The 25628-nt window shown below is 49.9% G+C and overlaps 3 protein-coding genes across 5 annotated transcripts in view; 2 read left to right on the top strand and 1 right to left on the bottom strand.

Moving 5' to 3' along the window:
- Positions 1–13094, top strand: part of CFAP52 (cilia and flagella associated protein 52) — a 36270-nt gene extending 23176 nt beyond the window's left edge. The window contains exons 9-14 of the mRNA XM_045985666.1: positions 2876–3024; positions 4445–4590; positions 7129–7280; positions 8735–8837; positions 11688–11799; positions 12647–13094. Coding sequence (XP_045841622.1) covers positions 2876–3024; positions 4445–4590; positions 7129–7280; positions 8735–8837; positions 11688–11799; positions 12647–12822 — 838 coding nt within the window. The 3' untranslated portion in view covers positions 12823–13094. The remainder of the gene's footprint in view (positions 1–2875; positions 3025–4444; positions 4591–7128; positions 7281–8734; positions 8838–11687; positions 11800–12646) is intronic.
- Positions 13095–14002: 908 nt separating this feature from the next.
- Positions 14003–14857, bottom strand: LOC123929772 (translation initiation factor IF-2-like). The gene is made up of 2 exons (XM_045985809.1): positions 14460–14857; positions 14003–14339 (listed from the first exon to the last, which is right to left on the bottom strand). Exons 1-2 carry the CDS (start codon positions 14855–14857, stop codon positions 14003–14005), a joined length of 735 nt encoding a protein of 244 aa, XP_045841765.1.
- Positions 14858–14902: 45 nt separating this feature from the next.
- Positions 14903–25628, top strand: part of USP43 (ubiquitin specific peptidase 43) — a 49055-nt gene continuing 38329 nt past the window's right edge. For 2 of the 3 annotated variants that reach the window (XM_045985807.1, XM_045985806.1), the window contains exons 1-2: positions 14903–15412; positions 22829–22960. In XM_045985807.1, coding sequence (XP_045841763.1) covers positions 14903–15412; positions 22829–22960 — 642 coding nt within the window. Of the gene's footprint in view, positions 15413–15633; positions 16441–22828; positions 22961–25628 lie in introns of those variants that run through there. The other variant, XM_045985808.1, reaches the window with a different exon arrangement.

Here is a 25628-nt window from a genome sequence, read left to right as displayed (position 1 = left end):
TTTTAAATAGTCATAAACCTTAAAGTCATGAATACCTGTTATAATTACTTATAACATATCATAAAGGTATGGCTTCTGGTTCTTTGTTGCTTTACCTGTTACTTCCTTGGTATCATCGTTTCCTTCATGCTCTGAATGCATTTTGAATCAGTTGCTTTGAAGTCTTTGCTAATCCAACACCTCGATCTACTTGGAGTCCGTTTCTTTTGACTGCCTTTTTCCCAAATCATATTTTCCTATTTCTTTGCATGTCTGCTTACTTTTTTGTCGATATTTCAGCGGGATAGCTAATACACTGTAGTAATTCTGACTTCTGTGGTGTTCTCTGAGGATTATTGGCCTAGACTCAAACCGCAAATTTTGTCTCTCTCCCGGAACGCAGCAGCTGACATTCTCCGGGCTTCCCACTGCTCCTTTTTTTACACAGGCTCTTGGTACTTCTGTGGGCTTGCGGAATGTAGCATTCACTGAGGGATTTGTGCAGAATTGAAGCTCATCCTCTCTCTGGTTTCCTTGCTCCTGGGGATTACCCCCTAATTTCCAGGTGTTCTTATGACCTCAGGCCCTGGCTTCTGATATTTTAAGCCTATAAGGTCCAGCTTTCTGCCACCCAAGCTGAACACAGTTGGTGAACGTATTCCATTAAAAAGGCAAAAAAGCCCTCTCAGGTTGATCCCATGTAGCTCTGTCTTCAAAAATAGACTCCTTTAAAAAAAAAATCAATACAATTTTAAAAAAAGAAAGAAAAGAAAAGCAGAGTTCCTCTCTGGTCTCTGTTTCTCCTTCCTCTTGGGTTTTCTCCCTCCTCTTGGGTTTTTCTCCCATGCATGTAGAAGGGAGCTGTCAGATGGGAATTTGGGCAGTGTTTCTAATCTGAGTTTAGGTTTTACTCCGATGTATCTCTCACTGCCAGGATCCCCCCTTTGAATTGTCCAGTCCTCAGCTCTGATCTCTGCACACCTTCAGCCAGCAAGACTATGGTTCTTTTGCTGCCTTCTTCTGTGGCCACCAGAGCTGGGGGAGTTGGGGAGGCACCCTCAGATTAGCCAGTGATACGGTCATGACCCTTAACCCTTTCTGGCTGCATTTTTACAAGAGCAAACGCTTCTTGACTTCTGTGGACTTTTAAATGTTTTCGGCGTCTTTGGGATTTTAGGTTCTTGCTGTCGTTAAGGCCATCCAGTGTTTTTAACTGTCGCCTGTGGGAAGGTCTGTGTGACCGTGTCACTGCTCCAACATTACGAGAAGTACTCCCTCCTCGTGATTTTGATATTTTGTGTTTCTCTCTAGGTTTGTCTCCTCACAGATTTTATCTGGCTGATTTCTCTTTGTCCTCAACATTTCTGGTCTATTTGATGATGATCTGTCCTGCTTCCCTGTATCTACCTCTGCATCGTCTACCTCTATCCCCGTCTCTGTCCTCTGTATCTGTCTCTTCATTTCTGGGCTTTTTGAGGGGAGGCATGTGGGCCTAAGGCGCCATCTTGATCCAGTCAGTTTAGCTTTTTTCTGGAACTTCACCTTTCAGATCCTAAACTAGGGAAAATGTGCTACATGAAAAGCTCAGGTCTGGACTAGATTCCTGATGAAGGAGACTGTCCATCCAGGGGAAGGGAAGTTTGGGAAGTTCTCTAGGTGCCCTCATTCCACAGTATTTGCTTTTCATGAGGAGTCCACATGCCTCATTAAGAGTTCACTGGCCCCACAGAAAAGGCCCCTCCCCTAGAAAAACCTCTCTTATTTTAAATGACCGTTATCTTCTCAGGTTGGCTTGATTTGATCAAACAGTAAGCGTATGGTCACCTCGACTGTCCCCTTCCAGGACGCGCTCTAAGGAACTAGTCCAGCATTAGAATTGTTTTTCTCGAGCCGCAAATTAAATATAGGGAAGAGATCCACTTATTTTTCTGTTCATTCCAAAACAAGTAGGTCTTAAAACACGGGAGAGGGAACTCCCTTTTCCTGAATGTGCTTTGGAGGAAATATCGACATTTCTTGAGAAGCACCTAAACCTCAATGTTAACCTCCATAGAGACTCTATTAAAGCTATAAATTCGTAGTTGTAAATCAGGGGACTTTATTGTACCCCAGCAGTACCCTTTTTCTTATCCAAACTGGAATAACCTATAATTTTTGATGTAATAGTGTTTTACACTCTTGTTACGAGTTGTCCTTTAAAAAAAAAGTGGGGGGCGTCAGGGTGACCCCGTCAGTTAAGTGTATGACTTGGGCTCAGATCATGATCCTGGGGTCCTGGGGTTCTGGGGTCAGGTCCTGCATCGGGCTTCACGCTCAGCGGGGAGTCTGCTTCTCCCTGTGCCCCTCCTCCACTCATGCACGCGCGTGCTCTCTCTCTCAAATAAATAAATAAAATCTTTTTTTTTTTTTTAAAGAAAGGACAGGCCAATTACTCTGGCTTCACTTCCTTGTCCAGAATCTCATATTTTCTCACAACCAACCAAAGTTCTGCTCTAGCTTATCCACAGACACGAATTCTAGTTCCTGTATCATTTTTCCCTTTGAAATTATGTGATTATCTACTCTATAGGACACGTGAGGTTTAGCCTCTCTTCATATCCATATTCCACAGCTGTGTTTTGACCTCAGTCTACCAGGCCATTTAAAAACTTTGACATTTTCCTCTTGAGCAGCTTTGTCCCAGCCCCTCCTCTAGGCAAAGGGCAACAGACAATGGTCTGCAGATGACTTGTGGGCATTAAATGCCATTTTACACGAGGGTTCTGTGAGTCCGTGGGGCTCGGAGATCTGGGTGTCCAGTGGGCATCCTTCCGCGGATCCTCGCTCGCTCCGTCTGAGAGCCGAGCGTGCGTCTTGTGTGGCTGCTCTCTTCATTCTCGCGGTGGCTCCTTCGCAGCGGCACCGCCGAGCTGTTTGCCACCTGTGCCAAGAAGGACATCAGAGTATGGCACACGCTGTCCAACCGGGAGCTGCTGCGCATCACCGTGCCCAACATGACCTGCCACAGCATCGATTTCATGCGGGACGGCAAGAGCATCCTCTCGGGTAACGTTTACATTCTTGGGCGTTGGCGCGGGCTCCGGCTGTGGCTTTGGACCTTGCTCTCCTTCCTCGTGGGTCTCTCCGTGTGCGCACCCCGGGGCAGCCACCCGCCACCTCCCCCCTCTCGCTTCTGATCCTGCCTCCCTGTGGAGTCCCCTTCCAGCCCAGAGACTTTCTGAGCTCAGAATGACAATTCTGAAGACTTCTGCTTCCCCCAACCTTGCTGCACAGAGCGTGTTGCTTTCTCTCCGGGAGGAGAATTTATAGCAATTTGATTACCAGACAGATTTGAGGTATTGGTGAGTACAGGGTGCCCGTGTTAGAAACCCTTCCATTGCTGGAGAGAGAAAAACCTGACTTCAACTATGTTATGCCCCAAAGGGAATCGCTTTTAACTCCATTGATCCTCTTGTGCCAAAATATTTTAACATAAATTACAGACTCCATCATATTCTACCTCCAAATACTTCAGGGTGTATCCCTAAAAGTAATGTTTTCCTATGAAACTATAATTTTTTTTTAAGATTTCCACTTATTCATTTGACAGAGAGATGACAAGTAGGCAGAGAGGCAGGCAGAGAGAGAGGGGAAGCAGGCTCCCCGCTGAGCAGAGAGCCCGATGTGGGGCTCGATCCCAGGACTCTGGGATCATGACCTGAGCCGAAGGCAGAGGCTTTAACCCACTGAGCCACCCAGGCACCCCATTTTTGAATCTTGGTTGAGGTATTGACATGATTATAAATGCACCCAGGACCCCGCATAGGTAATTGATTGAGGGAAGCAAGAGTCTGAGGCCAGGGAGGAAACCATTACAATCACCAGGAGAGAGGTGCTTGTGGCTTGGATGAGCGTGGGCCCGGTGGAAGGGTTGGGAAGTGGCCGGATTCAAGATGGTTTTTAACTGTAGAGTTGGGGCTTGCTGATGGGTTAGACTTGGGTTGGGTAGATGGAATAGGGAGGAATCACGGATGACTCTGAAGTTCTTGGCTTAAAGACCTAGATGGTTGATGGCAACCTTTATTGGGATGGGGAAGATGGTGGGAGTCGGGGAAGGAGTATCAGGTTTAAAGTAGAGGGAGGGGTAGGAAGCCACCATATGCTTGGAAATTCTCCATCCCAGGTGCGATACCAGCTACCCGGTTGACAGAAGTTTTGCAACTCACAGGAGGGGAGGGAGCTGGCCTCCTTTGTTTCTCCCCACCCCAAATGTTTTCTCCTAGGACAGGATACACCTAAAGGCGGTGTGGCCCTTTTGGGGAGTCAGGGGAAAGAGGGATAGGATTCCTGGCAGCTGTGGGGGGCTAGCTTCTCTCGTCCATCACCTTCCTGGTCCTGACTCCTTTATGACTGAAGAGCGCCAGGGTCTGCCCAGAGAGTGGGAGCGTACTGATCCTGCCTGCCTTTTGTTCCCCTTCCGTGCCAGCGTGGGACGATGGTCGAATCCGAGCCTTTGCCCCAGAGACGGGCCGGCTGATTTACGTCATTAACAACGCCCACAGGATCGGAGTGACAGCCATCGCCACTACCAGTGACTGTAAACGGGTCATCAGCGGCGGCGGGGAAGGGGAGGTACCATTCTTGAAGGTGGAATCTTTTTCTAGAAACCTCAGTTTAGAGCAACTGCCTTAGAGAAAGCCACTGGCTTGATTTTTTTTAACCTTTACCTGGAGTCAGGCAGGTAAATCTTACGTTTTGAAGAAACCCTAAGATTTTGAAGAAACCCTAAAATACATCATAAAGTAATGTTCTAATAATGGAAACACACATCTAGGTATGTTTATTCATGAACGAACATGTAAGATACAGACACGAAAGCGTTCTATATGGAATCGCACTATGATTCCAAGTTAGTGTTTTGCCAGAGTTTTGGAATTGCTTGTTCTTTTTTTCCTCCAAAGACTATAGTTATATAGTTGTCTTCATCATATCTTTTAAAGAAGATGCTATTTTTAGAGTGAATTCTTTCATCTACCAGATGTTTGACCGTGATTTTAAAGTCGTTACACTTGACCTTCCCTTCGTCCTTTGGAGGAGCCTGAAACCTCTTCCGTTCACACATTTTTCTCAGCGCCTCCCCCTCCCCACTCCCCAACCCAGCCTTCCCTTTTCCAGAAAGGACATTTTCTTTTCCTTTCTAGTCTTCTTGCTATTGTAGGAATAACTTGACAGGGAGAAAAAAGATCCAGCATCTCGATGTAGCCTCTAGCACAGTGTGGGCCAAACAGACTCATGGCTGAGCATTTGGGCTCCAGACTCCTACAGCCTGGGCACAAAGTCCACTTCCGCCACTTCCCAGCTGTGTGACCTGGGGCATGCGCTTTAACCTCTCTGTGCTTCCGTTTCCTGTGCATAAAGGGAAGATAACAACCAACACTCGCAGCTCGCGAGATACTTTGCACTGCTTCGTACCAAGTCTTCAAAATCGGCGTGCGTCTTGCGTGCAGAGCCCACGTGGCGAGTCACGTGACAGGTGTTCCAGAGACACGTCTAGCCCTGCACCCAGCCCTGCTCTCTGCCCACCGCCCCCTCAAGGGTTTGGACCCCCTTCTTTCACTCTTCAGCCACGCTGGTGCCCACCCCCGCAGCATCCTTGCTTGCTGCCTCACCCTTACAGGGCATCTGCCTTGCTCATGCCCAAACATGGCTCGGACCAGATCATCTGCTTCTCGGTCATGACAACTGCAGGAGGAAATCCTACATTATGGATGCATTCTTTGCCCTTGGCAATCTTTTAGGAACACTCCATCAGCCCTTCTCCCATTCCCCATGCAGCTGCTCAAGACCTTCTTTCAGAAAGGCGTAATCTTTAAGGTCTTTGCTAAGTGCTGGAGACCAGGGGCTGCCGGTCAGCAAGTGCGCACGGGCATGAATTCAGCACTTCCCGAAATACTCAAGCACTTCCATCTTCATTGGTAAATGGCCTCGCCTGAGTTGCAAGGACCCCAGTACCACCATCTCATCCCCTTCCCCCCACAAACACACCTCAAACCCCCGCAATCCCACCACGAAAGGGCTAGTAATGCCCAGAACATCCAAAGTTCCAGGCCTGGGGGCCCACACCATAGGAGTTAGAAAATTTTAGAAAAATTTGAAAATCCTTCTGAAGACTGGATGTGTGCCTCTGCCTATAGTGGCCTAAACAAGAGTAGAGAATTATATGGACACAGCTCATCTGGGATAACGTCGTGGGTCCTCCTCTTCCTACTAAGGAAACGGCTTAGAATGGTTTTCTTACTTTGTTTATGGCTACTTTCCCCTTTTGGGTACAAATAAGTTAGTCTGTTGTCACTTACCCCAGATTCCAGCCAGGTGTTCACCGGGACCTACTAGTCTCGTATTCTTGTATTGTCTTATATTTCTCATGCTAGAAAATCTCTGCTCATCTTCTTTTGCACCAGTCCGACATGCTTGCTGTAAGAAAGTAGAAGCATCTGACCACATTATTATGTTTTCTGGTACAGTCATGACAGAATGTTTATCTTTTATACGACATACAGTGACTTTCCTTTTATGTCCCTTTTATGCAGTGGAAGCATCCTAATCACTTTTGAAATTTCGTGGGTAGGACCCATGACCTATGATATGACTTTCATTTCAGGATAGCGGGCGGGGGTGGGGGGATGGTCGGGAAATATTTGCTGTAGAAAGTGCGTCTTGGCTTTGATGAGGCTGGGAACCTTCAACTGGAAATGATTAAAGCCCAGCAGCTGTTGTGATGTTTAAATACAGCTCTGGGTCCCCAAGAGCCTTCCCGATGGCCTCAGAAGCCCAAGAGCAACGCTCAGCAGAACGGAGCAGACACACTATTCTGCTTGGTTTCGCAGCAGGCGTCTGGTACACTTCTCAGCCTGAAAAGCGCACGTAGGTCTGGGCTTGTTGGTAGCATTTTCCTGGCTCCGTGGAAGAATTTTCTTGCTCTGCAACTTAGCGTTCCCACCCTACTCGGCTGAGATGAGAACAGGGAGTTTAAAATAACAAGCACGGCAGAGCTGGAAAAGCTCTGGATATATACATATACGTGTGTGTGTGTGTGTGTGTGTGTATTTTTTGGTAATCCCTTCCAAAGTCCCCAGCTTGTGTTGAGAGCCTCTGCTTGGTGGTTTTCAGGTGAGGGTCTGGCAGATCGGCTGTCAGACCCAGAAGCTGGAGGAGGCGCTGAAGGAGCACAAAGCCTCTGTGTCCTGCATCCGGGTGAAGAAGAACAACGAGGAATGTGTCACGGCCAGCACGGACGGGACTTGCATCATCTGGGACCTTGTGTAGGTACCCGTCCGTGATAGGGGGCATCCTCTCATGCCGGAAGCTTGTCACAGTCCCCGGACAGCGCCTGACTCCCAGCTAACCAGACCAAAGCAAGTGAACTTTAGTGTTGGTTTCATACAGCAATTTTTTTTTTTTTTTTTTTTTTACCATAAGCACTTTAGCTGTGTGTTTTCATTTGGAATGACACCCTATTCCCCTAACCCTCTCCTTGCCCAGCCCCTCTCTACCGCTCCGAGGGTGACTTCCCTTTGTGCCTAACTGCATTAGAGAGACTCGAATAAGAGCAGAGGCAGGAGAAAAGAGATCTAAATCTAGAAAACGGATCTAGGTATTGCCAAAGAATACGGAACATTCTAGACTGCAGAGAAGAGAATGGGAATTAAGGCAAGGGCAGAACACTTTTTATTCAATGCACTTAAAAAAAACCCCCAAAACCGGGGCGCCTGGGTGGCTCAGTGGATTAAGCCGCTGCCTTCGGCTCAGGTCATGATCTCAGGGTCCTGGGATCGAGCCCCGCATCAGGCTCTCTGCTCCGCAGGGACCCTGCTTCCTCCTCTCTCTGCCTGCCTCTCTGCCTACTTGTGATCTCTCTGTGTCAAATAAATAAATAAAATCTTAAAAAAAAATGTTTAAAAAAAAAAAAAAACCCAAAACCAAAGAAAACCCCTGGGGCTGGTCCTGTGTGTCTCTCACTTCGACCTGCCCATAAAGCACCTAGAGATCTTGCCAATGTGTAGATTTTTACTGAATACATCCCGAGGGCTGCCTGAGAGCCTGCATGCGAAGACAGATCCCGAGGGATGCCCCTGGTTCAAAGACCGCACTTGTCGGAGGTCGTAGCCTCCCCCAGAACTCCCTTTTGGGATGACCACACGTGTCCAAGGGGGGTGGGGGGTGGCAGGGGGGAGAAGCCATCCGTACCTGTTTCTTAGCGTCCTATCTGCTGTGATGGTTTTCAGACCGTGGTGCCCCTGGGAACGAGCCGGGCTGCTGATGGAAAGCGCCCATCTGTGGGCCTCATCCCAACTTGCTACATCCAGATCCCTAGAGGCAAAGCTCGGGAATATCCCTTTTTAAGAAGCTGTCCCCCATACTTCACCACTTGGGTGGGAGGAAACTTCCCTTCAACGCGGTGGCCTCGAGAATGCGGTGGCTTGCGTGGAAGGCAGCAGGATGACTCTGAATTCAGCCTCTCCTACTTCGTGCTTCCTGGGACTCGAGACTTACCCTGGGGTTCTGTGCTCTGTCTTTGGAAAAGGCACCACCCCCTGGGTCATTGGGCTGCCCCGCAGGTGCTCTGGGAGGACCCCAAAGTAGAGGGGGCAGGGTTGCCGGAAGTCTGCCTGGGGTAGACACACCAACGCAAGCCAAACTTGTACCAGATCCTGTCTGAGCAGTAAACACATCTTAGAGGGGAAGGGAAGTCACAGCTTCTGGGTCTCCTTTTCAGACGTCTCCGGAGGAATCAGATGATCCTGGCGAATACCTTATTCCAGTGTGTTTGTTACCATCCCGAAGAGTTCCAGATCATTACCAGCGGGACAGACAGGAAGGTAGGCACTCCCTAGCAGGAGTCAGGATCCTTCCGGAAGAAGCTGCCACGTGCTGTGGCTGCAGGAGTGGCCTTCGGACTGGAGCCCCACACGGTCAGAGCCCAGTTTTGCTGATAGTAGCTGCTCAGAAGCACTGGTTTTCATGATGAGGGCATTTCTGAGGCTAGAACCCAGCTGCCCAGCCCGGAGGTCCCCTTGATGACTTTCAAACCCAGTAACAATGGAGTTCTTACCTCGTGTCCCTCCTACATTATCAGCATTGTCCTACAAATCTCGTTAGCTGCGGAGCCCACATCCTGGGGTGAAGATTGGTCCCTCTTTGGGTGGGTGGGGGGAACCCTGCCTCTTGGAGCAAAGGAAAGGCTTCAGGAGAGAGGCACAGGGAAGGGCAAGGACGCTAGGAGATCATCTACCCTCTTGGCCACGTCAGACCAGCCAGGTGTCCGTCTCATTACCTGTGCAACCAATGAATGGATTTGGAGTCCCCTAACCCAGACTTCGAGATCATTGAAGAAGAACTTGTGTGTTTGTCTTTTCACAAACCACAGAAAAAGTTGACCTCAAAGTGTAAAAATATTGTAGGAAAAATACTAGAGGGACCTCTCTATGCTCCTCCAACACTGAAGATAGAATCTAGGGATGGGGGTGGTTTTGGGGGGCTCAGTTAAGTGTCTGCCTTCAGCTCAAGTCATGATGTCAATGTCCTGGGATCGAGTCCCACATCGGGCTCCCTACTCCATGGGGAGTCATTTCTCCCTCTCCTTCTGCTCCTTCTCCCCATCGTGCTTGTGCTCTCTCTCAAATAAATAGAATCTTAGGGGAAAAAAAAAGAATCTAGGAAGCTTCCCAGGTGACTGGGGACTACTGTCCAAAGATACTTTGTCATAAAAACCCAAGAAACCTGGGTGTGGGCCAGGGTTTGCCTGACACAGACAGACTGTTTGGGGAGTTCAGAGTTCTGCCTCGCGCTAGTGTCTGTAAGGTTGGCCTTGCTAGTTCCCTTGTGTCTTGCCCACCCAACCTGGCTTACGTCTGCCCACCCCCAAGCCCGTTTCACTTCCGGTCTAAGCAGGTTTCCCCTTGGAACGGGGTCGGGGGCAGTGAGGGCGCAGAAAGGATATTAGGAAGTTCGCTGTGACATCACCATAAGTGTTAATAGAACATGGTTCATAAAGCTTCTAGATTTGTGTCCCGTTTCCCTTATGCCGGGGAATGGAATGGTCTTTGAGTTTATGAGACTTGAAACAGTCTCCTGTCCTCATCTGGCAATTGTCACCAGAATATTCAAAGCATAAATCGGGAATCAATACAATGACCTGAAGGGCTGGGAACACGATGGCGTCCTTGCTGTCAGGGAGCTGGTCAACCTTCCATCGTTATCGTAGGCGGGAGGGGATGGATGGGACGGGCACTTGGAAATGAACCTGTCCATGAACTGTGGGTTAATAGGAGAACAAGACCACGTCAGATGGTGAAATGGATAAAAGGAAGCAGAACGGGGGACACCATCCAGCTTTAGTTAGGATGGTTGGCGAAGGTCTCCTCAAGGAGGTGACGCTTGAGCTGAGGCCCAAGTGGCGGAGGACCTCGCCATGCTTAGCTCTCAGGGAAGACCATTGGCAGAGGATACACCCGGGGGAAAGCCAAGGCGCCATCAGACTGCCCGGAAGAGGGTCGCTATGACTTTGGTCAAGAGAGCAGGCAGTCCCCTACCCGAGAAACAAGGATTTGGGCATGCATCTATATTCCTTTATGCTTTTCCTATGAAAACAACTCTTTGTTCAAGCGATCAAGCATCAATGGAAATTAATAAATTAGCTAAAAGAAAACTTTTTTTTAAACAGCATACACAGTTTCTAGCTAGATTCAGAGGAATACGGATTCCCGACATAATGACCGGAACAGCACATGTCTCACAACATGAGATATGAAATGCCTGCCCAAGCTCACACTCTTGAGTCCTGGTCAACTGCTTTGCTTGGAAAGAGATCTTCTCGGGGCGCCTGGGTGGCGCAGTTAAGCGTCTCCATTCCGCTCAGGTCATGATCTCAGGGTCCTGGGATGGAGCCACGTGGGTGCTGCTCCCTCCCCCCTGCCTCCCCATCCCCCTGCTTGTGCTCTCTCTCTGTCAAATAAGTAAAATGGGGGGGGGATTTTTTGAATAGGTTGTTCATTTACACGGTTCAAAGTTCAAGAAGTATAAAAGCAGTATATTGAGAGGAAAAATCTCCCTCCCTCTAGCAACCGCCACTCTCCGGCTCGCCCGCCCGCTCCCCATCCCTAACCTAGGAGGGGCCATATTATCAATTTGCCTCTAGACCCCACGCTGGGGTGGGGGTTCACTGCTTTGAGGCAGAACAGAACATTGGGACTAGGGCGAGGTGGGGAAGAGCACGCAGTCAGCCGGAGGGACCAGAACGCGCAGAACTCTCCGGGCAGCTCACTCCCCCAGCAGCTGGAGGGGGACGCTTCCCTTCTGCCAGGCCCTCCCCTAAGAGCTGAACCCGGAACGTGGATGCTGTGGCTGTTTCCTTCTTCGTTTACAGCTTGCCTCGGACTCCCGAGCACTTCGTCTCACCCAAAGCGCTTTCTGTCACAATCCGGGCTTACTGGCACAGTCTCCTCCTCTCTAAATAGAGCGAGAATGTAAAAACCAACGCCAAAAATACGAAAATGCCTTTCTCCACCCCCTGCCTGAGCCTATTTATAATTCCAGCCCATCTCTCCTCCCGGGGTGTATTTCTGCCACCTTCTATATAAAGTAGAACCATCTTCTGCTAGCGTGCGCGTGCGCGAGCCGATGCTTCCACCGGGCCGAACCCTGCCCAACGCTGCTTTTCTGAATTCCAGATTGCTTACTGGGAAGTCTTTGATGGGTCGGTCATCAGAGAGTTGGAAGGTTCCTTGTCTGGGTCGGTCAATGGAATGGATATCACCCAGGAAGGAGTGCACTTCGTCACGGGTGAGTCCTGGGGTGGGAAAAGGAAGCCCCCAGCCCTGCCTATTTAAACGGGAACCTAGAACCCCCTAGAAGGTGGGAGGCAACGGGAAGTGAGGACACAAGTATCTACAGGCCTCCGTGGTGAAGAGTCAGGCCCCAGCATTGCAGGTGGTGTGGCTGGAAAAGAAAGTTCCAGAAGTCACACTTCCGTGGGAGGAAACTTCTGTCCATGAGCCTTGGGGGCACACAGAAAAGCTAAGCCTTACATTGCTTCCCTTTTTTGGTGGTGGTGATCCATGACGGAAATGGACCTTTAAATGATCTGGGTTATCTGGCATGCCCTGCTCTGTTATTTCCTCCGGAAGTCTTAAAAACCAGAATTTCCAGGAGGTGGGCATCGACCATACAACTCGCCTTCTGGAACATCATTGACCATCATTTCCTGCCAGGCCCTGATCCTTCAGGACCTTAACGAATAAACGCTCCGAATGAATTAAAGTTTCACAAACGCATCTCCTTTCAGCATCACACAAAACTACGCAGGGTGTGACCCCAACTGCACATATAGGTGCTTACATAGACCTGTATACTCCTAGCGAAAAGACCGGAAGGAGCTAAACCAAAGGCCTTCTCAGTGGTTATTTCTGGGTGGTGGGCTAAAAGGGGATGTCCCCTCTTTGTGGTTCTTTCCCCCCGATTTACTACAACAGACCTAGATTTTTATAATCAAGGAAAAGAGTTCCTATACAGATTTTTCTTCCTTTCTGTGGGAACGTGGGGCATGTGTTGAAAATTAGCCACTTGCTTGGAATCAGGGCTGTTCCTCCCTAACCCCGGGGCAGCAATGACACCTGCTTGTCATTTTCAGGTGGAAATGACCATCTGGTCAAAGTGTGGGATTATAATGAAGGTGAAGTGACTCACGTTGGGGTGGGACACAGCGGCAACATCACGGGCATCCGGATAAGTCCAGGAAATCGGTACATCGTTAGCGTGAGTGCTGACGGAGCGATTTTGAGATGGAAGTGCCCGTTTTCCTCCTGAGGCCGCGGAGACTTCTGGGACTGCAGCGCTGCCTACGGCTCTGTTGAAAGTTGACCTTAGATAACCCTTAACACCGGTCTGGGTTTCCTCACATCCGTGATTCTGCTCTTGAGTCAAAATATTTTTATGGTGGAATTTCTCCTTTTCTTTGTAGGATGCATTTTTACCTTCTTAGATTGTATATTAAAATGGGAATGTGTTCCAGAATAAGTTGTCCAGACTGTAATTAAAAGGTTTTTTTTTTTATTATGAATAAATTCCCAGTTGTTGGTTTCCTGTCTTAATCTCTGCTCTACGACAGTAAAACCCACGGGCTTTCTGCATCATTGGTCCACACACAGCACCGCCGCTGTTCTCTAAAAATAAGGAGGGTCTGCTTACCTTCCTAGCCAGACTTTCATCCGTCAGGCTGCAATGAGGCAACACTTGGTTTGAGTCCAGATCGTGGGTAGGATATTAGGATCTCCCTTCTTCCTTCCAACTCTCTGAGCCTCAGTTTGGCCTTTTGTGAAGCGAGAATACCGGCTTAAGAGGTTATTTTGCGAATTAAGTGAAATAATGAGTTAAAGCGTTGGCAGAACCCCTGATGGAGTAGAGTAAAACCTGAATTTTGGTACCTTCTCAAAGAAACCGTGCGTTCTTGGGGATCCCGGGGTAACCATCAAAGGTGAAATTTCACGGATGCTTTTCTGGGCGAGGGAAGGCAAAGGAAGGCAAGGGGATGGCCCTTGTGTACTGATCATCCAAACAGGTGTTGTTGTTTTTTCCCTTCAGGGTAAATCATGGCATTTTCAAGAAACACTTCAAGTATCCAAATCACAGTACACTTTTTTGTTCTAAGCCTGTTTTTTAAATCCTTTAACTAATGCTCCCCACTCCCCAGCTTTGTTTTGGATCAGGTCACCTGCTGGGACCCTATTTGACACATCAAGGCAGATATTTTAATATTTTAATTAATAAATGAACACTTATCAAATAAGTAACATTTCAGGGCGTTGATGTCATAATGCGTCCCGCTGATGTCTTTCTGAGCCAGAAATTGAAGAGAAATTCGTCTGCAAGACTTTGCCTGATTAATTATAAACCTGACAGTTACAGGGTCAAGTGAGCGGAGGCCCCCACGGTCACCCAGGGAACCGAGGGAGGGGCAAGGCCAAGCCAGTTCTGATTGGGCACCAATTCAGCGAGGGGACCGCAAAGGAGGCGCGCCTGAGAGCCGGAAAACTTCCTGGTAAGCAAACACCGAGGTTGGAAAGAGCCAGCTTGTGTGCTCGGCCGACCGCAGAGCCGGGTCGAGTTCCGGTTTCTTGGCCTCGGTACTGGCGCGAACCTCCTTGGGCCCGCTAGGACGCTGAAGTCTCCTTTGCAGGTTTTGGGGAAGCGACTCTGACCTGGTCTGCAGTTGAAAGAAGGAAATCACAACCATCCCGGATGATTCTTCCCGGGGCAACGCGCGGCTCCCAGTCCTGGAAGGCCTCCCGGACCGGGGCAGACGGGCTGTGCGCGCACACCTGCTCCTGCAAGTGGGAAGACCCCGCGGTCACTCCCCGAGCCGGTCCCAGCTCCCGGTGCGCGTTTCTCGCTGCGCCGGAGGGTGCCCCTTGGGGAGTCTCCCTTTCCCGGTTCTTCATATTCACCTGCACGTAATTCCCAGAAACTTAGACAAGCCGGGGCTGGGCAATCCGGCAGGCGCTTTCCAACGTACCACCCCTCTACCGTTCCGCAGCTTGCAGGCTGGCGGGAGTGGGAGTGAAATTCGGGGCGTCGGTTGGTTAAGAGGTAAGGCAGGGTGGGGACCCAGATCGGGCGAGTCCCGCGCCTCTGCTCGCGGGCGGCGCCGCGGGGCCGGGCCCGGAGGGGTGGGGGCTGGTGGCGCTGCCCTGGGCGGGCCCGGCGGCCGGATTCCCGCGCGGGGCGGGGCGGGGCGACTCCGCCCCTGGCTCCGCCTCCGCCCGGTCCCGGCACACCTGGCCGGCAGGTAGTCCGCAGCCGCCGCTTTTCCGGGGCCGTCAGGGCCGGTTCGAGGCGCGTCCATCTCGCGGCCGAGGGGCTCGGCTCCGAGGGCGCGTGGGCGGGAGCCATGGACCCGGGCGCGGGGGCCGCGGCGGGAGAGGGGCCGCCCGCGCCCCGGCCCCGCCGCCGCCGCTCCCTGCGTCGCCTTTTCAGCCGTTTCCTGCTGGCGCTGGGCAGCCGTTCCCGCCCGGGGGCCTCGCCTCCCCGCCCGCGACCCCAGCCGGGACCCCGCGAGGGCGACGGGGACGGCGAGGGGGGCTTCGCCTGCGCGCCGGGCCCCGCCCCGGCCGCGCGCTGGAGCCCGGGGGAGGATCGCCCGCCGGGCGCCCAGCCCCAGCTCCCAGCCGGCGACGGCGCGCGGCCCCCGGGCGCGCAGGGGTTGAAGAACCACGGCAACACCTGTTTCATGAACGCCGTGGTGCAGTGTCTCAGCAACACCGACCTGCTGGCCGAGTTCCTGGCGCTGGGGCGCTACCGGGCGGCGCCGGGCCGCGCCGAGGTCACCGAGCAGCTGGCGGCGCTGGTGCGCGCGCTCTGGACGCGCGAGTACACGCCCCAACTTTCCGCCGAGTTCAAGGTAGGCAGCGCGCCCGCCTCCCCCACCCGGCCGCAGGGCCGAAGCGCGCGCCCCCGCCGGGAAGGGTCTTCTGGGGGACCTGTTCCGAGGGCACCCAGCGCGGCAGCTCGGCTCGCCGCCTTTGTTCCGCAGTGATGGGTTGTGCTATGGCTTGCCGAAGTCTTCTCTGTGAATTTCTCCCAGGTGTTTTGTTGGGGGGGGGGGGGGGTGTCGATTTGGGTGTATTCAGCATTTTTGCATTCAACAAACATTTGTTGAACTTGAAGGCCTTTGGGTCCCGGTGGCAATCTAGCGCTGCGGGGCCCTTTCCAGTCTGGAGGGGTGTGGTGTGGCAAGCCTGATTCGAAAGGCCTCGGAGGAAGGAGGGGATGCTGCCTTTGAGAACCGAATGACAAGGACGCCTCCCGGTCAAGGGGCTAGGAGTGACCTAGGTAGAGGGAACAGAGAGCCCCAGAGCCTCAGGCCTGGAGGCCCGAAAAGACAACTAGTGGCCTGGGGCGTGGATGAGGTTGGTCAGATCCTGCAAGGTCTTCGAGGCAGTTTATTCTAAACCCAGTGGAAGCTGAGATCACGTGGGCCGGGTCCTGTGCTGAGTGCCCCCGGGAGAGGCAGTGGGCATGTTCTGTTGGAGAAAGTGCGCCTTAAATCACCCACCATGCCTTGGTTTGGGGTTGCAGTGCACTGGCCATGGGATCACCGTCTACTTTACCCTACCCTGTAGGGTCCTGAGGCCCTGGAAGTTCTGTATGTCACACCAACCCCCCCAGGGTTCAGCCACGTGTTTGGGATCCCAGTTGGATTACAGAGTTCCCGATCATTGATGCACATGGCTTGCTTCCTGCTATCAAAACCACAGCTCTGGGCAGAGAGCTGAGGCTCCCCATGGACTAAGGATTGTTCTTGGGGGAGGGGAACCTGTCAGTGTTCATTCCACAGGCATCACCGCTCTTGAGTTTCAGCCTGAAAAAGCAATCCTTGCCATGCGACCCACAGGGTGCCAGCCTCCTGCTCTCCTCTCTGTTCTGCAGGTCAGTGGGTCAACAGGATGTCATTCGTATCTCCCTGTGGCAGCATTCGCCTTCTCGGTAATGAGGCACTGCAGTATTCCCCCTCTTATGCTTGGGGGATACATCCCAAGACCCCCAGCGGGTGCCTGAAGCCATAGATTAATACCGTGTTTCTCCCTACACATGCATACTTACCTGCGGTAAAGCTTACTTTGTAAGTCAGGTACCGTAGCGGAGGAACAGCAGTAACTCATCATAAAACAAGAACAGTGAGAACAGCGTACTGTAATAAAAGGTAGGGGAATGTGGCGTCTCTCTCTGCAAATATCATATTGCCGGCGAGGATGTGAGATGATAAAATGCCCAGGTGATGAGGCCAGGCAAGGTGAGGGATGTTGGCTTTGCCACACCATTGAGCTTCTGACCTGAGTGGGGAGGCTCGTCTGCTTCCCTACAAAGTTGGCCCGCAAGCACCTGAAACCACAGAAAACGTAGGATGTGGGGGACTGCTGTAGGGTAGAGTGGTTAGCAGCAAGGTCTCCGGAGCTTTGTGACCTCAAGCGAGTTACTAAATCCCACTGTGCCTCAACTGTCCTCCTCTGGGAAATGGGACAGAACGGTACCCACCTTATCAGATCATCCTGAGGATGGGTGAGTTCTCTGCATTGGCACTTAGAACAGTGTCTGACCCCCTAGGAAGCTTTTGTCATTCCTGCCATGCTGCCCCCTCACCTAGAGAGGCGTGGGGGAGGGAGGGAGGGAAGGAATGTTTGTATACTTCTGTTCTCATGCAGGTCCTGCCCCCATGGGAGAGACAGGAGTAGCTTGAAAAAAAAATCTTCCAAATTAGTAAATGCTCTCTCGGTGACTCACCAGGATTTCCTATCTCACCCCTGCTCTCTAATCCCCGGGGCCTGGAAGCTCCCTCGAGCCAGCCCCGGGGAAGTGAAGGCTAGTCTGGTTGTTAATTGTTAACAAGGGTGATGTCATCTGAGGTTTCCTGGGACTTTTTGGGTAGCCAGAGCTTGGAGGGAGCCGACGAGGCCAGCATCTGGGCTTTCAGTAAACCCTGCTGATTACAGACTGGGTGGGCTCCTCTTGTTTTATAACGAGGAAACATCCCTTCACTCAACAAACATTTCTGGAGTGTCCCGACACTCTCCCAGGAACAAGGAACTCAGGAGAAGCCCTGAGTCCAAAACCTCCGGGGGCTGCTTTCTAGGAGTTCCCTGTCCAGCAGGAGAGGTGGTATTAATGCAGTGATCGCACAGGCTGGTGATTGGAGCTGGTGACAAGGGCTGGAAAATCAAAATACAAGGCACTCAGAAGGCAGTTGCAGCAGGAGGTGGTGATTGATGGGGGGGAACGTGGGAGGGCATGTCCCCAGAGGAGTAACCATCAGGAGAGGTCAAACGAGGTCAGGGGAGCGTGGGGATGTGCCTTCCTTGTCAGTCACTGATCACTGCGATCACCCCAGGCAGGTGGAACTGAGGGGCCTTCTGTGGTCCGGGCAGCATAAATGCAAGATTAAACAAATTAACAGAAGGGGCGCCCGGGTGGCTCAGGCGGTTAGGCACCTGCCTTCAGCTCAAGTCCTGATCCCAGGGTCCTGGGATCCAGCCATCGTGGGGCTCCCTGATGATCAATGGGGAGTCTGTGTCTTCCTCTCCCACCCCCCCATCCTCTCTATCCATTAAATAAATAAAATCTTTTAAAAAATTAATTAATTAATGAGAGCCTCTTTGCCTGGGTAGAGGGTCTGGAGAATTGTTTGGGGACAAGCGCGGAAGGTTCTGTCCAAGAGCTGGGTCTTGAGGAGGGATTGATAGCTTCAGACCGAGGAAGGGGGGGAATGGAGAGGGGGCCGGCATGCTGGACTGAGTTACCCCAATCCCAGCCATGCAGACGGGATGGCTTTGCAGTGTCGTCTTTCCTGACCTCCCAGTCACGCAGCCTACAGACAGTAGGACCACTCTGTTTCAACAGCACACGAATAAACACCTAAAACCAGATCCTGCCCATGGTATTATCTATGACACTTTGCTTCTCTAATGATGTTCATTAAATATGTGTGTAGTATAAAAACTTGGCAGGTGCTAAAAACGTCAAAAGTGATTTGGAACTGGACCCTCCAGAGACAGCCTTCATAGACATCGATGTGTTTCAGAACATCTACATGTTGGAAATTTCCAGTTTTGTATCCTGCTCTTTTCATGTAAATATTGTCCTAAGTCTCTCTTCTGGCCATTACAACATTCCGTAAAACTTAATTTTAAATGATTGTGTCATATTTCAGTCAATGAACCAGTCCCTGCAGAGACATTGACTGAACAAGTTTCTAATTATCACACTGTACTGAAAATCCTTCTACTTAAATCATTGTCCTCCACTCTGGCTATTTCCTAAATTTGATCCCTTGGCGTGAACTTAGGCGGTCAAAGCCAAGATGTGACTGTTTTATTTCTATGTGTTTTTTCTTTTTGAATCAGTGTTGCTGAGGTTTAACTTACGACCAGCGCAGTGTACCCATTAAAAAACAATCGAGCTATCCCTGCCATGCAACATTGTATAAGTTTAAGGTGTACAACGAATTGATTTGGTATGTTTGTTACAGTATGATTGCCATAGTTAGCATTAGATAACATCTCTATGGTGGGTCCCACAGTGGTCTTTTTTTCCAAGGCCGGGAACAAGGCTAATGTTCTGTTTCAGCTGAACCAAAAGAAATAGCATCTCACTTTTATTTCTGTTTCTTTGATTAAGAGTGAGGTACAGGATTTTTATGCTGTTTTACTAGTTGTGAGGCTGTGCCTGGGTTTTCCTGTCCATGTTGACTGTCCATTCTGCTGGGTCTCAACGCTCTTTTCGCTTGTTTTTCTGAGTTCCTTAACCCTTACGCTTGCCACAGATATTTTCTGCAGACTCTCTCCTTCGTATCCCCAATCCTGGAAGTTGTAGATTTTATTTACGTCATACCTTTTGGTAAAGGTTCTGTGTTATGTATTTCTAGTTTTCCCCACGGCTATGTTAAGGATTTCAGCCATCTGGAGTTTATCTTAGCTTATGTACTTAACCATCACTTTTAGGCTACAATTTTAGACATACAGTATGCCTCACGTGATACACGAGAGGCATTGCCTTTTACAGGCAAGGATGTCTTCTTCATTGCTCTTATATTTTGAAAGTCCTGGATGAGACAGTAAGACACGAAACGGAGACGGAATAGAAAAGATTGAACAGAAAGGAAATTGCTAGATGGGTCTAGAAATCCCTATTGTGACATTATGGCAGTCACCAACGAGGTCAGAAGCAAGATAGAAAATCAAAAGTAATCACCATGTAGAATGTATGAAAATCAGATTTCCTTCATGAAAAACCACTGGAAATAGCAAATAACTAGGAATAATTTTGTAAGAGACGTGTTAGAAATTATCAATGTTGAGAGAAACACACACACAGCTAGAGCTATGTCAGGTTATGTCAGCTATGAGGGGTAGAAGGATGAGATATTTCCGTCCGTCTCCTCCAAGTGAGGATTTTGCTTTAATATAGCTCTGGTGACATTTTCATAGACTTTGTGTGTCTTCTGTTAGGAATCAATAGGTCAAGTTCTTTTGAAGAAGTCCAAACTCTGTACAAATACCTGCCAGAGACCATTCTAATCAGAAAAAAGCCGAAGGACAAAATTCACTGTTTTTTTTTTTAAAGGTTTTATTTGTTTATTTGACAGAGAGAGAGATCACAAGTAGGCAGAGAGGCAGGCAGAGAGAGAGGAGGAAGCAGGCTCCCTGCGGAGCAGAGAGCCCGATGTGGGGCTCGATCCCAGGACCCTGAGATCATGACCTGAGCCGAAGGCAGCGGCTTAATCCACTGAGCCACCCAGGCGCCCCAAAATTCACTGTTTAAAAAAAAAAAAAAAAGATTGCCACATACAAAAAAAAAATCACTTATGCCATCCTTCTGTGATAACCATTTATTGTACTTCCATGTATTTCTGGGCTTTTCTAGCTGTGAATAGATAGATAGATAGATAGATAGATAGATAGATAGATAGATAGATATCAAACAACCTCAAGTAGGTATTTTTGCACTTTAAGAAAAAAACGATATAGGCGCATTGATTTTCTTCTCATTATTTCATCATTTTTAAGGCCCGCTGAGTGTGCCGTAAGTCTTCCCCAGGAGACTTTAGTACTTAGCAGTATCTTTGCTCTTAGCTCACATTTCCTTATGCCAAATCCCCCAAAGCAGAATCACCCTGTCTCTCTAGAAGGACATGTCCAAGGTCCCAGCTTGTCTGTCTTGAAATTCCCACATTCTTTCTGGAAAGGTTGGGTGGCCTCCCCGCCAGGCTAAAAGGAAGAGCATAGGTCTGGAAGGATTAACAGGGTTTGGGGGAGGGGAATGGGTTTCACGTGGAAGGAAGAAAACATCAAGGTGTAGACTGTAGGACTGAGAAGAACAAGGTTTGGGGCACCCGAGTGGCTGGGTTAGCCCGGGCTCTCCATCCGGGGAGGTTGGTGAAAGACAGGGTTGGGGCCAGATGGGAGGAGGGTGAATTGTTAGGTGGTGAGTCAGGGGAGGTTTGAGCCAAGGTGTGAAGTTACCCAGCTTGGGGGTGGGGGGGGGGGGGGTACTGGCCGGCTGCCCACGCCTGGAAGGTGCCATCATCTGGGTCTGCAGCAGTTAGGACCCTGGCGGGAATGGGTTTCTGCTGAGGGGCCACGGAGACTGCTTGGCACTGACCTAGGGGGGCTGGAGAAAGAATCTGAGAGAGGATGTTAAGAGGGAGAGCTGGTTTTTGGAAATTTTGGCTTGGAGGCGGCTGCCCACCCCCTGCCCCCACCAATCCTGCTCAGACAATGCTGGTATTGAGGATGGATAGAGTGGGATGGTGAGGGTGGCTATGCATTGGATAATGCCCTAGTTACATTTGAATTTCAGTTAAACAGCAGGTCACTTTTTAGTGTGAATATATCCCAAATAACTACTGCATGGGATATACGTATGCTAAACACAATCATTTGCTTATCTGAAATTCATACTTAACTGAGCCCCTTGTATTTTTATTTGCAAAATCTGGCAGCCCTCCTTGGAGGGCCGAGGGACAAAGAAGCCTGGAGGAAGAATCCAAACTAGATCCTCCAGTGAACCTCGAACTAGGCTGACGCAGAAGAAAGACTCCCAGCCAGTATTTTCAGCTAATTCGATCTTGAGTTTTGCTTTGTCATATCCTAAAGTTTCCTTTAAGTCCTATTGGAAGGATTAAAGAAGGGGAAAGGAAAAAGCCCAGGCTGTCTGATTTGGTCGGCATTGGCGAGGATCATCTGGGTCCAGAGCTTAGACAGCTCCCAAGGGAGCCGAGGACAAGCCCTGCATGGGGCGGGGCTTGATGGCAGGCGGTGTCTAAGGGGGCGGGGCAAACAACCACCGAGTTCTGTGTGCACCTGCGTGCGCGCGCGCACAGGCAAGGGGATTTGCTTACTCTCAGATGCTCATGCTTGCACATGCATTTGAAAAAAAATTTTTCCCTGGAAAGATGCTTGAGAAAAATGCTAAGAGTACCCCCCCACCCCAGACCCCCGCCCTGGGACGGATTCCCAGAGCTGGGGAGCTGGGTGGAGGGAAGACTTTTCATGATCGTCTTTTTTTATGTCTTGAATTCTTTAAGTATGTCCATATGTTACCCTTTAAAATAAGCCTTAAAAAAAAAAAAAAAAAACCCAACCCGGAATATGCCTTCCCGTAGAAAACGACAAAGTTGTGGCACAGTTTGACAGGAGGGGCGGAGGGAATGAAAGCCCCGTGGCTATCGTGTGCCTTGTTTCCGCTGTTGTAACCCTGGCACATGATGGGCACCGGGTAAATATTGACCAAACGGGTGAAGGGCTGGCTCAGTCCTCCTGCGATCTAACCACAGAAGTGTGATTCCACACCCACTAGAAAGAGGGAGTGTTTAGGGCACCTGCCCCACGGTCTTTCCCAACAGAGAGCCGAAGCCACGGGAGTGAATGAGTCACCGAGGGAGAGAGTAGGGCCGGATGCTTCCACCTGCGGGAGCTGAGAACCAGGGGATAGAGATGGACTGATGGAGGCGGCCAAGGGGAGCAGGCATCCTTGCCATGAAGGGACAAGAGCATCCAGATAGTCAACCAAGACAGCCCTGTGGGTTTCCGAAGGACAGGACGTGTATCAGCAAGTGCCTTCTGTACAGAACGCCCGGAGAGCATTTGCAGACACTGCCTCCCAAGGGCAGGCTTTGGCCCATCGTTCTCATTCCCTGCTGTTTCCACATTGTCAGCCCCGCTCAGGGCTGAGCGGTGACCCCTGGTAGACTTGGTGCTTCCAGGTCCAAACTTGGCTGTTGGTAGGGCCACACTGACCCTTTGACTTTCTTCTTTCCTCTCAGAACGCCGTGTCCAAGTACGGCTCTCAGTTCCAAGACAATGGCCAGCACGACGCCCTGGAGTTCCTGCTCTGGTTGCTGGATCGGGTGCACGAGGACTTGGAGGGCTCATCCCGGGGGCCGGGGGCTGAGAAGGTGGGTCACTCTTGGAACACGGCGTGTTTCGCGGCTCCTGTGTATCCTGCCTCCTGTGTCCACAAAGCTGTTCTATGCTCCTTTCTCTTAGCTCTGTGGGCTATAGGCGTGACATTTCCTCCCACCGCAGGATTTCTGGTCCTCTGTCCTCCCAGAGATCTGTCTAGTGAATAGGGTTTTCCTTTCATTTTAAAGCTTGAAAATCTCCTTTTTGTCTATATTCCGTGCATTAGGATGGCCATCTGAGGCCGTGAGCATTTCATTCTTTTTAACCATTATTTTCTTTTTCTTCTGCTTGTTGTAAGATTTATTTATTTTTAGAGAGCAAGAGCTCGAGCAGAAGGGTCAGAGGGAGGGGGGAGAGAGACTGTCAAGCCGAATCCATGCTCAGCACAGAGCCTGACGTGGGGCTCGATCTCACAACCCAGAGATCACAACCGGAGCTGAAGCCCAGAATTGGACACTTAACCAGTCATGCCACCCAGGCACCTCAGCCATGAGTATTTCAGATGGTTCCATTTTACCTCTTCCAGTCTTTTTTTTTCCTCCAAACACAGGATGGTTGATTATATGTGTGTACTTAGCATTCCCAGATTTTGATGAAACCCCAAATCTCTGGGAGTAAGAAAGCACTATGTCATTTGTTAAGAGCCACAGTTAATTGATATCAGCTGTGTTCCCTATGGGTTTCGCTAAATAAAGATCAACAATGGGTTCTGCTTTTGTGCTATCTTTTTATCTCTAAAGGAAGTCAAAGCGAGTGAAGTCATTATCCCATGAGTGAGCAGAGTTATTTTAACAACGTCTGTGAATAATAGGCTGTAATTTAAAGAGGTGTCACACAAGCTTTGGTAATTAATCAGGCACAGGTCACCTGTGTCTGACCTTTGGCTCAGGTCATGATCCCAAGGTCCTGGGATCAAGTCCTGCCTTGGGTTTCCTGCTCAGTGGAGAGCCTGCTTCTCCCTCTCCCTCTGCTGCTCCCACTGCTTGTTCCGTCTCTCTCTCCCTCTCTCATAAATAAATAAAATCTTAAAAAAATAAATAAAACAACAAGTTGCAAGTTTAAGAAAAGGAGGGGAGAAGCATAGATGTCTCAAATAAGAATAGACCTCTTTTAAATAATATAATGTAATTAAAAGCTCAGAGTTTGACAGACCTGTAACAACAGCCCTTACGCTCAGGACAGCAGGTGAACCCATTGCCCAAGGAAAGTAGAGATTGTACACGCCTCCTGACATCACATCTTAGGAGTGTTATATAGAGTCTGAGTAACTCTTGTCATTACGGAGTGCTGCTAGGGTTATTATCTCCATTGTATATATGGGTAAACCAAGAATCGGAGAAGTCGAGTAACCTTCCCAAAGCCACACAGCTCAAGAAGGGACAGAGCCAGTATTCCAAGTACAAGGGGGTCCAGCTTGAAAGCCTCTATTTTCTTATTTTAACAAGAGCACTCCGGGTCACCCCTAAAACACTTAAGTGAAACAAAGCAAAGACATCCCCACGACAGAACCTGGGAGGGCCACACCTCAAAAGTTAATGGTGTTGGTGGGATTGTGTTTCTGGGTTGTGGGCTTTTTCTTCTTTTAAATACAGTGCTTTTCTCTTTATCCTGTTCAGACCCTTTCAGTTGCAGGTGATAGAGATTTGAATTGATCCTACTCAAGGAAAGGGCATTTATTGGCTTTTATAACATGTAATCCAAGGCTTACAGCAGCTTCAGGTAAGGCTGGATCCAGGAACTCAGATGAGGTCCCCAGGTCTTTGGCTCTCTGTTTGTTGTTGGCTTCATTCTCAGACTGGCTCCATGCACGCAGTGACAAGAGGAGCCTCAACAATGCTCACTTGGTCTTTTTTTAAGAGAGAGAGGGAGAGAATGTGCATGCGCTTGCAGGAGTGGGGGTGAGGAGCAGGGGCAGAGGGAGAGAGAGAACCTTAAGCAGTCTCCACAACCAGTTTGGAGCTCAGTGTGAGGCTCGATCTCATGACCCCGAGATCATGACCTGAGGCGAAATCAAGAGTTGGATACTTAACTGATCACGCAGGCGCCCCCAGTGCTCACATAGTCTTTGGGCTGCGTCCCTTCTCCAAAAAGAGGAGTGCTAAGCAGAAATACATGTCCACCACACTGTGTATCCCACAATCTTAGAGTGAACACATTTTGAAATCAGAATGATGTATATTTTTAGAAAGATACTGTGTACTGAAAATGCCTATGTGCCACACATCTCTTCTGTTGCTTTCCGTGACTTACTTCACTACTGACTCAAGCGACAGCCAGTAAACTCTTGAGTGGTGACTACATTACGTAGCCATCCTGCTCTAACGTTTGCAAGGATAGCTCATGTTTCATAGCTAAGGAAGAGTTAGGTCAGGGAAGTTGCCCAAGGTCACCCAACTTCTGTTTGGGGGAATTAGAATCAAACTTGAGTCCGTTTCATAGCTGGGCTGAATCCCTTTCCTTACCAGACAGGTGGCTAGGAAAAGCCTCTCATCCTGTGTTCCCCTCCTCCTCCTCCCTGGCTGTGCCAAGCAGTGCTTCCTACCTGCAAAGCAGAGTCGGAAGGCTAGACAGCTTTGCAAATTGCCTTTCCGTCTTCCTCTGCTGGCCCCTGGGGGCAGGAAGAGGTATTGGGCTTATGGGCAGGGAAGATCACAGAAAGCT

This window comes from Meles meles, chromosome 18 (genome assembly GCF_922984935.1).
Source record: "Meles meles chromosome 18, mMelMel3.1 paternal haplotype, whole genome shotgun sequence".
Taxonomy (NCBI): domain Eukaryota; kingdom Metazoa; phylum Chordata; class Mammalia; order Carnivora; family Mustelidae; genus Meles; species Meles meles.
Note: the sequence above shows the minus strand (reverse complement) of the source record. Positions and strands in the feature narration are given on the sequence as shown.